Source organism: Barbatula barbatula, assembly GCF_947034865.1.
Source record: "Barbatula barbatula genome assembly, chromosome: 1".
NCBI classification, from domain to species: domain Eukaryota; kingdom Metazoa; phylum Chordata; class Actinopteri; order Cypriniformes; family Nemacheilidae; genus Barbatula; species Barbatula barbatula.
In genome coordinates, this window is record NC_136766.1 from 27,303,140 (window position 1) to 27,317,572 (window position 14,433).

General features: G+C 38.1%; 1 protein-coding gene across 1 annotated transcript; it reads left to right on the forward strand.

Moving 5' to 3' along the window:
- Window positions 1-1,216: 1,216 nt before the first annotated feature.
- On the forward strand, window positions 1,217-14,264 carry il13ra1 (interleukin 13 receptor, alpha 1). Its single transcript, XM_079453859.1, has 10 exons — window positions 1,217-1,545; window positions 1,741-1,874; window positions 7,287-7,452; window positions 10,070-10,172; window positions 10,533-10,726; window positions 10,844-10,980; window positions 11,206-11,341; window positions 11,499-11,598; window positions 11,888-11,981; window positions 12,162-14,264. The coding sequence occupies exons 1-10, from the start codon at window positions 1,473-1,475 to the stop codon at window positions 12,246-12,248; spliced, it is 1,224 nt and encodes a 407-aa protein (XP_079309985.1). The 5' UTR covers window positions 1,217-1,472; the 3' UTR covers window positions 12,249-14,264.
- Window positions 14,265-14,433: the final 169 nt, after the last annotated feature.

Consider the following 14,433-nt stretch of genomic DNA (forward strand, 5'->3'; position numbering starts at 1 on the left):
GTTGCTGCTGTCATTCTCCTACATACACTGCACACACAAAAGTTTGGTCAGGTAATTATGTATAAGGCCGGACTCACCCCTTAAATCCCATTGGAAACATAAATAATACAACTTTATTGTAAATTGGCAATACCTTATAAGATATAACTAATAGTAACTGCCTTGCTTGGTAAGGAAAAACACTGGAGAGTGTTGATATTCAATTCAAACACCACCATAACAAATGCTTTAGGAAGTTTAAAAATGCCCTACAAGATTGCACTGCTTCCCTTTCTCAGTTTTGTTTCAGACCATAAAACACTGTTTAAAGGGCATCAGTTAATCCCACAAAGAAAATCTAATTAACACTCGCAACACTGGCGATTTTGCTGCGCACCGATCACAAGTGTGACCTTAAAGAAGGTCTTCATTCATAAAGCTCTAAAAGTCTTACTGACTGATATTTTTGTGCATTTCCTAAAAATATGTCAAAAATGGAGCACATAGCCACAGCAGTGTACATCCTGTTTGCATCATAACAAAAGGATGATTGCATCAAAGCTTCCGACAAAAGGCTAGTAAAGTACGTCAACATAAATATATGACAAAGATATTAGGTCCACACTATCTTTAAGGTGTCTAGGATCAATATAGGAATTCACAATTATTAATTTTGTCGAGTGTGGTCACAGAGTGAGTAAACATGTTGGATTGGATTCAATTTATTGTCATTACACACATACAAGTACAGTGCAACGAAATCTATATGTTGATGGCAACCATGGTGACCGGTGCCATACCTATTCGTTCAGTTGCACTGAAATGTGGCAATGACAAAATATGGCACTTAATGTTCAAACAAGTTACAATATTGATGCTGTTATACTGGTAGCAATAATATAACAATTTTATGTCACAAGTTAGAATAAAGTAACAATTTAAAAATATGATGGTTGTATTTTTTTATTATTTGATTCTTTTAGCTGTGTTTTATAAGGGTTTTTATGCACAATAGTAACACCAGAATGTGATCAAAAAGTTTAAAAGAGCTGGGCCGGAACTTTTTGATGTCTCCAGAAGTTTAGCATACATACATCTTATCCCACCTGTCACAACTGTGACCGACCACAAAACCTAATTTCCTACACACTTTCCCACCCAAAAGTATTATTGATTATTATATTTTCATACGGTGTATTCATACGCGGTGTGCAACTATTTTACACGGTGACTCGATCACTGCTTTGGATGTGGAGAGGTGGAGAGGATCAGCGCTTCACACTCCTCCCACTCCATAAGTCTGACAGTCTGTCAGCTCCAGTCTCACTTTTACTTTGACCGTGAGATTGACTTCGTAGCGACGCGTTGTTTTGTGTTTATTGATGGCGAACATAAATAGCATCTCTTAAAAGGGACAGAGCACTGCGCGAGACGGGATTACAGAACCCTGATGTGGATTTAACACGGAATATCTGCCAAAGCCTTTAAACATCATGTGTCGATATTGGGATATCGCCGTGATAATATGTGTATCTGTCATGTTCGTCGGAGTTGAAAACGCGTCGGGTGAGTTGTTTGTGTTTAGTGTTTGTTAGCAAAGTTTTTTCCTTTAGTTTTCCTTTACAGCAGCGCGTGCGGGATATCCTGTTAAATTCCCGAAACATTCTGACGTCAGCGACTGACCAATCAACATATTGCAACTTATTTTTTTTGTCTTTTTCTATTTTTTCCAATTTGGTCTACGCTTCCTAAATACCAAAGATCGCCTTCCTCCACCGAAAAATCTGAATTTTGTATGGGTTACACCTTTCGATTTGAGCGTGACATGGGAAAAACCGGAGGATGTGGATCCTACCTGCAGAGTGAACTATACCATAGAAGTGCACGACCGCCAGGTGAGTCATTTCTCAGCCACACGCCCAAACATTCACAGGAAAACTCTGAATACCGTTCCCTTTAGATTATGACCCGTGGACGGAAAAAGGTTGAATGAAATTCTACAGGAGTGTGTCAGACTTTACAGTGTTTACCGTGTTAGAGTGTAATGATAAAAACAAAGGTTTGTTTTGTCTATTGTAAGGTAAAATGTATAATTGAGAGGAATAATAGACTTTGGATGCTGATCACAGTTTCTTCGTTTTTAATTGTTCTGTTTTACATTTAAAAAATTGGTATTTGTTCATTATGAACAATAACAAATATTGACAAAAAATTATGATAAAATTCACAAGATCTTAAACAGCATTTTTCTTTTTCTATAATGCACACAGCAATAGAATTGGCTAAGCATATTTTTCTTTGTAGTAGCACCGATGTGATACATTTAGATTGTTTCCATTAGAAAAATGTATACATGGGATGTGGAAATTAGGTTCAATGTTGTTCTTTGTTTGTTGCCTTTGTTTTACCATTTTATAAAACTAGTTTGATAGGAGTTCTATTTTGATCTGAAATGGTCTCCTTTTCGCTATATCAAAAGGAGTGAAAAGTGTGACCTTACATTTCCGGACTAAACGTTTTTTTTTGTTGAGCTACCTTACATGGTGAGTTTTCTGATTAGACAGAAGGGTTCATTTATTGACTTTGGACAGAAGTATAAGTATAAACCCTCAATGGGCAGTATATTCTTTCTATTGAAGATCAGGTTCGCAGTGAAGGAAGTACAAAATATTTACATTCATATATATATACAAATTGCCCTGCATTGCACTAAAGGTTGTATACATTTTTCAGCCCATGCGCTATGGGCTATGCGCTATGACACTCTCAGTTAGATATATTGTACACAAGATGTGTGAAAAGCGTGTAATACTGGAGCACTATATTTTGATTCTTAGTAACATACAATTCTGATGTGCTGTGATGTTAGAATCCAAACTTTTTGTGAATTAAAGTATTTGTGAATTTCAAAGAGTTTAAAATGCTAATACATATTTGTGGCCTATAAAATAAAATCACATTTATACTTATTAATATAAGACTGTTTTCTTACATCCGCTGGTCTGTTGTTGAGTTTTGGTTAGACTGCTTTTCAATTTAAAAACAGATACATTGTATTGCGCAACAGGTTTGTTGAACAGGTTTTTGGTTAAATCCATAAAATAAGGTATGTTGGCAACAAAGCCACTAAATATTTTCACATTCTATGACATAAAACACATCCGTTATAACCCGCTCATGATACTCCACCCCAAAATTACAATTCTGTCATTAATTTCTCACCGCGTTCCAAATCTGCATACATTTTTGTTAATGTTAAAATTTTGTAAGTATTCCTTTAAAGCTTTATCATGTCTTAACATCAGTTGCTAACAAGTTACTTAGTAAGGGATCATGTTCAAGCAGGGCCAAAACCTAACTCAAAATCCCCCAAGGCGGAAAACAAGAACAAAATACTTTAACATAACAAGACTTAAAAGCGGGGTGTCCGAGTTCAAAATTACAATTGTTTAAACAAAGTTGGGCCGAGTACCAAAACAAACTTGTACCAAATCAGCAGTAAGGTGCACAGGACGGACATTAGTCGAGCGCTGATGAAAGCAAAGATGTGGGCAGGGGTGTGTTTGTTTTGGTGATCTGAACATCAACAACAGCTAAGAAAAATCGGACACCCCGCCTTTAAGATTTAAAGAAACCAGGGGCAACAGGACAAGACGGCGATAAAGATTAAATTTAAATAGGAGAGGAACAAAAGAGGCATAACAAGGGCAACAGGTGGAGGGCGTGAACTGATAATGGAATAATGAATAATGGGATCATGACACATTTAGATTTGTTAAGATTCGATTTTTGCTCCCTTGATAAGCTAGTTTTTTTCCTCTAACACAAAAACATATTTTTATTTATGAATTTGTTAGGGCCCTTTTTACATAGGGATTGTGTCCTCACTGCTCTAAAGCAGTGGTTCCCAAACTTTTTGAAAGCAAGGCATGACATTAGGGTTTTTTTTTCACACGGCACCAAAAAATTTACATGCATACATACATATATAAAATGAAATCCAGATTGCCAAACAACAAATTAAGTATTAACAGCTGCATGAATTCGTTACAGCATAGATTATATGAGGTGAAACAACATATTCAAATGAACAATCTGTCATTTACAACTCGATGACACGTGTAAACAAATCTCATAGACTGATATGAACTTTTTGCTGTATGTGAGAATCGTTGGAACAAAACACATTAGAATAAACATTGATACTTAATTCTTTCAATAATAATAATCTACTCGCATTACATTTCTCTTTAGGTGTTTATTTGCTTTATTCAAACCTGACCTTACGACCTAAAAAGGAAACCTGCTTTTGGTAGCACAGTCTCTTGATACGGGCGTAGATTGAGGATAGTGAACTTGTAGATCCTGCTCCACAGACATGCGGTGCCTTTTGTTTTTTTCAGGGATAAAAGGTTAAGAACGGCGAAAGCACACTGACGGCGACTTGGCGTTTTCATATCATCACTTTTGGTGCACACTCGGCTTCGATTTACGTAAGAGTTTGGTTCGTTTGCGTCATGTGAACGCTGCTAGATTATGTGCTCACCCACGAACTGTACCCGAGTACGCTTAAAAAGGGAGGTCTGGGGGCCGGACACTCATTTGTCCTCCTTTTCGGAGTTGCACTGAATCGGCCTTAAAAAACGCGCTGAAAAACCTTTATTGGGACGCAGCCAGGGCTGGACTAGGACAAAAAAAGGGCCCTGGCATTTTTACTCAGACCGACCCACCACAATGGGTCGGACACCACCAACCAGTACACCATCCTTGCGGTCCCTGTAGATATGCATATCTACTGTTCCATTCCCCCAAAAACCTACAAAGCTGAGAACTAAGTGCCATGGACCAGTGTACTCACTCTCTCTTGACTGACTCCCTGGTGATAGACCTACACCTACTTGTGTTGTGATTCGTGCAAATTGAGCGTTAGTAAGGGAAGCCAAACAATCCAATAGTGGGATGAGACAGCGGGGTATTACAGAGCTCGCGCCGCGCTGACATGTCATCTGCGCGATTCAATTTCCTATCGCCAACCGATGGGCAGCGTGGCACCAACCAATCCGCTGCACTGACCAATTAAAACACATACAATGTTCATTTGGCGCCACTCATTTACATTTTACCCATAAATCTCTGCTATTATTAACATAAATAGTTGAGGTTAAATGGCTAGGCGCAAAACGTACTACAATAATAAAATAAATTACCTGAACATGTAAACTGTCCTATATAAATTCCAGGAGGTTGGCGTGCTCCTCAAGACTACGATATTGGAAGTCATTGAAGTTTCTGCTTTGTACAGGTCTTTCCGTAGCCTCTATAGTATAGAGTCTAACATATGTGTCTAAGAATCACATATACATATGTGCAGTTCTTCAAAGTATCGATGCAAAACACTACCGTTTACTTGTACACTATTAAAGATGATAATAAAAAAATATTATGCATTTCATCCTGATTTCCTTTGTCTTCTGTAGGGAAAAACTGATAGACTTGTGTAAATGTAAACAAATGTAAATGTTTTTAAGGAATGAGGGGTTTCTTTATTGTACATTTGAGTGTACGGTTTGCGCCGTTTAAATAACGTGTGCGCTGACGAGGAGTCGGCTGGCTGGGCGATTGAATCGCGCAGATGACATGTCAGCGCGGCGCGAGCTCTGTAATACCCGCTGTCTCGTCCCACTTTTGGATTATTTGGCTTTCCATAGTTCGCGCGAGTTGAAAAATCGGAACTTTGGCGAAAATTCGCGCCGCGTTTACGAACCAGGAGCTTGCTCTAGTAGGGACGTGATTATGACATTGCGAGCAGAGGCAGGAATCCGAAACAACAATGAAGGACTGCACCTCTGAAGGATTTGATGGACCCAGACATGGCGCCGAACGAGTCCACGTCGTTCTTCAGCCTTCCATAGCACATAATGCGCAGCTATCCTCTCAACTAAATCCATGTCCGCCATTTCGCAATTAGACGGGCGCCGCCTGACAGAAGCCCCTCCATGACGCGAATGAAGCGAGTAAAAGCAAAATGTTCAAGCGTCCAACTAGACGCTAATAGCGCGATTTACTGCGTTTGGTGTGAACACTCTATAAGAAACTGACTGCATCTGACACGAGGTGGAGTCTGTTAAGAGATGATTGGGCCAGCCCAGTGTCAGTATGGAAAATGAACCAATGGGCCGCTGTCCCTGCTTTATGGGCCGGTCGTTGGCCAATTAAAAAAATATAATATTATGTTATATCGGCCCCCAAGTGCGTCGGCCCACCGGGCATTTGCCCGGTATGCCAAATTACCAGACCAGCACTGGACGCAGCAGCATAGCGGCTGACGCCATAAGATCTCCGATCAAACAAATGATTGGCTGGAAGAGGTGTCAAATAAATATCTGATATATAATTGGTTAAAAACGTAAACAAGCCTCCACGAATTGAGGTGGAGTCCACGTACTGGCTACGTCATAACGTTAACATGCCGAAACGTCCGACATCATTTAATCCGGAATGGACAGAAGAGCACAAATTCATATCAAAAAGCAGTAGTGATGCTTTCCATGGATTTTGCACACTATGTCGCTGTGAAGTGGACGTTAGTTGTAAAGGGAAAGCCTCCATTGACCGACATGCCAGCACTGAAAAACATAAAGGTAACCGACGAGCTGCTGGTACGTCTTCCTTTAGGTCTTAATTTCGAGAGGCAACATCACCTCAGGATGACAAAATCTCAGCTGCAGAGTTTTGTAAAGTCTATCATGCAGTCACCAGTCATAGAGGAGTATCTTGAATAAATACAAATACTGTGAACAAACACTTGTTTGCCTCTTCTGTTACACATAGGTCTACATCAAGATATGTTGTTGATCAAATTGTCTGGCAATGAATAGAGTAGGCTTTTCAGAATCACTGTATCATGATACCATAGATATGATAGACAAAATTGTATTCTATTTGCGAGTACACCAGATGCAGTTATTCTTGCTTCACTAAATGCCGCAAAGTGTCCTCCTTTTTGGTGTTATGGAAATGGCCACCCAGAGCGGAGCAGAGCGAATCTCTCCTGCAAACAGTCAAAGTGCAGTAAAAATAATATTAAAACTTTACATATGCATGAAATATATCTGTGTTTTTTCGCGTATTAATTTTCGTATGGACATGCTCATATGTTGGTTGGTGTTTTGATATATTTAAAAATATATGATGTCAAATATTATTAAATTGTCACGCACCCACTTTGGGAACCACTGCTCTAAAGTTTGCTTTGTCATAAATTAATTTAATTTATAATTCTTTTTTTCCCCTTTCTGATCCATCAGGACTGTATTTCAGAGAGGCCAAAGAAAGAACGAACCAATAAGTTAGCCTACACTTTAAATTTATCCAATGAAAAGGGATTATGCATCATTGTTACTACAAACCCAGAAGACTGTGGAAACAAACTACCCAGCCTACCAAGCCGCTTTACCATCCCTTCAACCCCAGGTACTGTACATGAGAGTGAATGTCCAGTTATGTACTTTAGAGCAAGCTATATTTTTTGATGCTGCATATTAGTATACTGTCATCATATCTACATGTGTGCCCAATTATGATTACAGTATGAATGTGTTAATATGGTGAAAGAGATGTGAGATTTAGGTTAATTCAGGAAATTATAACTTGAAAGGAATAAGGTTTTGTGAATAATGAAACAGATTACCTAATTCCTTATATTTTGTATTCAGTTTTATACTGTCTAAATAATATTGTTTCCTTTTTCATAGTAATCAGGGCTTCATTTGGCTAGAATGTTCTACGTTATGGGCCCATTCCATCCTTCATCTTATTCTATACATTTTATGTTGGACAAATCAATTCAATACAGCGCAATTCTTGGCAACTTGAAATCTTGTGCTTTTTTGTTCCTTTCATACCAGGCCAAGTGTCACCACATTACTATTGGTGCCTTTTCACTGCATGGTACCATCAGATTTGGTATGATTTGGCTCGGTACAGCTCATTTGACTTCAGTTCAGTTTAGTGGCGCTTCAAAATGGGTGGGGATTATATATTTATCGTCTTGGTTGCGCCACCTCTACTGCCTCTAAGCATCATTGAGTGTTTTTCCACCATTGCGCCAAATCCTCGTTGCTTATTCGTTCCACTCCGTGCCGATCCATGCCAGCTGGTACGTAAATGGTTTATTTTCGACCTGATAACGAAAATTATAAGAATGTAAACACAAACGCGTCACAAGCTGCCTTGGTAACGCAAAAGAGACTGAGCTATAACGTCTTTGCGCGCATCCATTAGCACGATTTAGCACGGTAAGACAACCGTTCCGAAAATTCAGAGCTGAGAAAAGTTTGTAATCGTGCCGTACATAACTGTAACCGTTTCAGATTCAGACTTTGCACACAATGTGTCGTCGCGATGGTGGAAAAACGTTCATAGTGAACGCGACAAACGCACACACAAAACAGGAGTAATCGTATATTATATATATCTATATAAATATAGATATATATATACACACACTCACCTAAAGGATTATTAGGAACGTCTGTTCAATTTCTCATTAATGCAATTATCAGATCAACGAATCACATGGCAGTTGCTTCAATGCATTTAGGGGTGTGGTCCTGGTTGTTGGTGCCAGACGGGCCGGTCTGAATATTTCCCAATCTGCTCAGTTACTAGCATTTTCACGCACAACCATTTCTAGGGTTTACAAAGAATGGTGTGAAAAGGGAAAAACATCCAGTATGCGGCAGTCCTGTGGGAGAAAATGCCTTGTTGATGCTAGAGGTCAGAGGAGAATGGGCCGACTGATTCAAGCTGATAGAAGAGCAACTTTGACTGAAATATCCACTTGTTACAACCGAGGTATGCAGCAAAGCATTTGTAAAGCCACAACACGCACAACCTTGAGGCGGAAGGGCTACAACAGACCCCACAGGGTACCGCTCATCCCCACTAGAAATAGGAAAAAGAGGCTACAACTTGCACGAGCTCACCAAAATTGGACAGTTGAAGACTGGAAAAATGTTGCCTGGTCTGATGAGTCTCGATTTCTGTTGAGACATTCAGATGGTAGAGTCAGAATTTGGTGTAAACAGAATGAGAACGTGGATCCATCATGCCTTGTTACCACTGTGCAGGCTGGTGGTGGTGGTGTAATGGTGTGGGGGATATTTTCTTGGCACACTTTAGGCCCCTTAGTGCCAATTGGGCATCGTTTAAATGCCACGGCCTACCTGAGCATTGTTTCTGATCATGTCCATCCCTTTATGACCATCATGTACCCATCCTCTGATGGCTACTTCCAGCAGGACAATGCACCATGTCACAAAGCCCGAATCATTTCAAATTGGTTTCTTGAACATGACAATGAGTTCACTGTACTAAAATGGCCCCCACAGTCACCAGATCTCAAACCAATAGCGCATCTTTGGGATGTGGTGGAACGGGAGCTTCGTGCCATTGATGTGCATCCTACAAATCTCCATCAACTGCAAGATGCTATCCTGTCAATATGGGCCAACATTTCTAAAGAATGCTTTCAGCACCTTGTTGAATCAACGCCACGTTATTTCTATAAGCAAGTTCCGAAGGCGAAAGGGGGTCAAACACAGTATTAGTAGTGTGTTCTTAGGTGAGTGTATATATAGGTACTGAACCCAGTGGAAAACCCCCCAAAAGTGAGCTGTACCATGCAGTACTATGCAGTGTAAAACGCCATATGGTTTTTATATTTGTTTTTGCTGTCGCTTCAATGCAATTTATGTACCAGCGTGGCAATTATTTTTTGCATAGTGACGGGTGTGTTCAAATAAGTCAGATATGCGCAGATGTAGTGCAACTGGACTGTGGTAGTTTTGCTAAATCTGATCAGATTTGGTTTACACAAAATCCTAGCCAAGGTTTTTTTTATAATACAAGCCCATTTTATAATGAAGACCATATATTTCTTATTTTCTTAGTGTCTTATAATATGAATTTTTAAAAATAGAAATTAGAAGTTAGTTCACTTTTACATGATGAATGTTCATCCAGTACATAAAAAGCAGAATGTTTTAAATGTTTCACTTTTGAAATCTAATCTCACATTTATCCCCAGTGACGCTGGTGAGAAACTTGAGCTGCCTGTATTATTCCATAAACAACATGTTATGCACTTGGAATCTTACTGATGATGTCCAAGACCTTAATTTGTATTACAGGTACTTTACATTACACTTATTTTTTAGTCATTTTCGAATGGGTTAACAATATACTGTAGCAAGCTTGCATTGAGCATCAGATCCCACTATCCCATTAGAGTACTCCTCCCCAAAACATGAACGCATTCGGACCGAGCACAAAGATTCGAGAAACGTTTTATGGTCTTGTGCCTTCCACAGCAGATTTATATTCACGTAAATGTATTTTACATAGCAATTGCTATCAGGATTTGAAGAGATTCAACCACCCTCACAAAAAATGCTGAAAGAATCGTCTAGCCTTCCTTAAATTTGTGCATAATCTTTAGCTCATTATACTCTTGCCTTGCTGTAATAAATAAAGACTGATGTTCCTTGCAGGTTAAACCAGGAAAACCTAGATCACATTACAAAGTGTTCCTCATATATATATGACACAATGAAGATCAAAGGATGTGACATATACAGTAGAGATTTAAAAAAGAATGCAGATGACATGTTCTTCATGTTTAATGGAACTCATAAGGGCATTTCTGTTAACAACACCTTCATGAGAAAAGATCCAGGTGACAATGGTACGGATTTTATATGAACTTCTAATGAAAATGTGCAATAGCTTTGTTTAAAAACGAGTCTTATTGTTTTCTTCCTTAGTAGATTGACACACTAATATTTGGTCAATTCCCTTGCAGTGAAACTAAACAAACCTGGACTGATAATCAGAAGAGACGAGCAAACGCTCTACTTTCAAACGATCAGATCAGGTTTTGAAGAGGTTGCAGAACACTGTTTTGACTACACATACAAATATACCAAGTGCAATGAAGAGGTGAGCTGTGTTTTTGTGTTATTCGTTGTAATGTTCAAGTAGGGCAGAACCTGCAAAGTTTCAGGGATCGGCAATCACACACAATCTGTCTAATTCAAACTCAAAACACATTAAAATACCAAACCTCTTCGAAGAGACGATGAGAGTACAAAGAAAGAAAGAAAATACATAATGAAATCACATTTTAAGCATTGCCTTACAGAATTTTTGTTGACAATTTTACAGCAAATCTCGATTAAAGGGAGCAAGAATTTTTCCTTGCCATATGATCATGCCTGCAAGTACACAGCCAAGGTGCAGATCGTCTTGAGCCACTATTGTGGTAAAGGGCAGAGTGAGCTGAGTGAAGAAGTTTATTATGGTACTGGCCGGTTCCTTGTTTTCCTTATTATTATGACGATAATATTCAATGAGCATTTAAATAATTGCTGTTCATTGATATATAAAAATTATTATGTAAGTTAAGAGTTTTCTATGGTCTTTCCCAGTTAAACATAAACGTTGATGTGCTTTTATAGGTGACAACAGGGATCCAAATTTGCCAGTGTTACTGGCTGTCATTATCGCCCCTCTCGTGGTTTCCTGTTGTTTGATAGCGTGTCTTGTGATTATACACAGGTAATGAATTTGTTTCGTTTTCTGCTCTGTTGAAAATAAATAATTTATAAAAAAAAAAATTCAGGAATTCACTGTAATGACTGATATTTTCATTCATGGCCAACATTGTAAATTGTGCCAACACAGCGTCACTCCAACTTCCAAATTCACCCTAGTATGTTTGTATCACAATGCAAAAATATTTTCTGTAAATGTTAATCTCTGTGCAAAAAAAGGTTGTTTAGAGTTTTAGACTCCTTTAGAATCGAAAAATGTAGTACATAATTATACTTTACTTTTCCATCCTCAGACATAAAGACAGTGTACTCCCAAAAATTCCAGAACCATCACTTTTCTTCAAGGACATAATCTCCAACAGTATCAGAACGACAGATGATTCAAAGGTACATTTAGCAATCATATTTTTGTTAAGTTTACATTTACTAATCAACAAAGATATTCAACAATTTATTTGTGGTCAAAAAATTTTTTGTCAATAAACCCTGTAAACAAAATTGTTCTATAAAGGTGAGTCCTGTGTTAGAGCTGAGATTAATATTAACTGTTTCTTCTACCTATCACAGATCCCTTCTGTTGGCCCAATGTATGTACCCAAAGAAGAGACTGTAAGCAAGATAAGTCTTGAGCCACTCCTAACCAAAAGCCAGTGAAGAATGGGCCACCATGGCAAGAATAAAACCTGTGACAACTGAAAATGTTCACCTGTGGATTTACACACATTTAAATCAGGGAGGACTTGAACTTGAAATTAAGAGACAATGTTAAATGCGACCGGAACGTTTAACCTTCTACAACACGTGTTGTCCCTCCATCTTATAAGAACAGCAACAAACAAAGCTCACTTACTGTACCTTTGAAATGGACTCTGACCTCACTGCTTAGACATTTTACTTTTGGCTGCCAGTAAATTGCTCTTTGTGGCACCACATAAGCTTTTTTCCATTAATGTATTGTGGAGATAAGTGAAGCAATAAATGAAATTTCCTGGCACATGCTGATCGGAAGTGATTATCTGGTAGATGGAGCCAATGGTGTATTCACTCCAACCGTCGGTAAGGCACTACAAAATCTTCTACCCATTTACAAAAGAGGAATACTGCAAAATGGATTCATGCACCAAATGGAACCATCTGGGATGTCTTGTTCCTTTTACTTCTCCATGCTTGTTTATATAGCAGTTTTATTTTAATGGATTAATTGGTGTTGCTGAACGTGGTTTACAAACTCAATGTGCATTTAAGTGAGAAGGTTACATTCACCTTAGCCACACACTTGAACTTTTGCGTACTTTTTGTCATTTCATTGTTGAATCTTTGTCAGTTAGAATATCTCCTTTGTAATGATGTGAGATGTCTGAATAATAGTAGAAAAAAATATTTGCTTATTATTTTTCAGCTTTTATTTCTTTACATTTGGCAGACGCTTTTATCCAAAGCGACTTACAGAGGGGTAATAAAGCAATATGTCTTACATGAGCAATAATGCAATAGGTGCTTATACCTAGCAAACTTCTGACTTTAACTGTAGGCCTACTGCTTCTGACTTGGTGGACACCAAAATAATGTCGATAATTTGAGTATTGTGGGTTTCCGAGACACTGTGAAGAATGTTTAAGGTGTATTTAGGTGTTTAAATTCTTATTGCAAAAATTACAAGACACATTATGTGACCCTGCCAGTGAAAAAGTCGAATTATTATGACATAAAAGTTTGATTTCAACAATTGATTTCAATATAATGTCAATCCTTGACATTGTCTTAATCAATGTTTATATCAAGATGATGTTCCTTATATCATGTAGGATGATTTTATGTAGAAAACAGTCAAATGACTTAAGCTGGGTTTTCACAGGGAGGGCCACTTTTACAAAGATATTTGAATCTTTATCATAGAAAAGACAATGCATATACAGCGAAATGATTTTTTTTATTTTAGTATACACATGTCCTGTGTTGATTTTTGTAAATATATGTTCCAAAATTCTAATATCATCATATTTGTTTTATCTGTTTGGTGATCTGCCAAAGGTGAATATAGCCCACTGTAATAAAAACACACTGGAATACATTCAGGTGTGTCAACTGGCTCAACTTTTAACATGAAGGCTGAACTGTCTTCTCAGAACAATGTTTTTTTTGTCAGGGCAGGCCACAAGATGTCATGCGTTTTAAATGCTACCAACTTGTGTTGCTGGCCAATAAATTCGGATGTCAATTGTATAGAAATATAGGTTTTATATTACTACATATGCATTCATGTAGGATACATACTGTATGTAAAATTTCTAACACCGCGTCAGAGTAACACAGATTTGTGTTCATATTTGTGATGAACAAACGGACGATAATGTTAAAGGTAAAGTTCACGCAAATTAGGGCGTGATCACACGTTCATGTGTGATATAAAGCAATATATTAAACGTTTATAAAAGTAAAAGTAGTAAAAGTTTTTTATAACTCAGGGTTCAAAGTTCACGTTTGAGTAATGACCGTTTTCCTGTTGTTGTTGTAGCAAACACGTCAAGGAATGCGTCTGGACAGGTACATGTTTTAGAAAAATGTAGGCTAGATGAACAACTAACCATGTTTTCTTATATTGCGTTTTACAAACGAATTTTTCTTAATTTATGACAACAATTACTAAAGTCAATAAATGTGCGTGTTATTAAGCAACTTACTTTTTAAAGCATAAAACACAACATTATTTTTAGACAGAATCTCTTAGCTGACGCTGATCTGAAGTCGGAGTCCACCATGTTGGATCTGAGGGACCGAAAGGTAACACTCTACAGTTGTGGTGTGCATTGATCGCCCCCTGCTGGCCGGTCACTTAAAA

What these genes read in the sequence shown, in the direction of transcription:
- il13ra1 (XM_079453859.1), top strand. Translation starts at nt 1,473, where the DNA reads ATGTGTCGATATTGGGATATCGCCGTGATAATATGTGTATCTGTCATG. An exon ending in AAAAGATCCAGGTGACAATG is followed by an intron (nt 10,727 to 10,843) that starts GTACGGATTTTA and finishes ATTCCCTTGCAG; the next exon opens with TGAAACTAAACAAACCTGGA. An exon ending in GAACGACAGATGATTCAAAG is followed by an intron (nt 11,982 to 12,161) that starts GTACATTTAGCA and finishes TACCTATCACAG; the next exon opens with ATCCCTTCTGTTGGCCCAAT.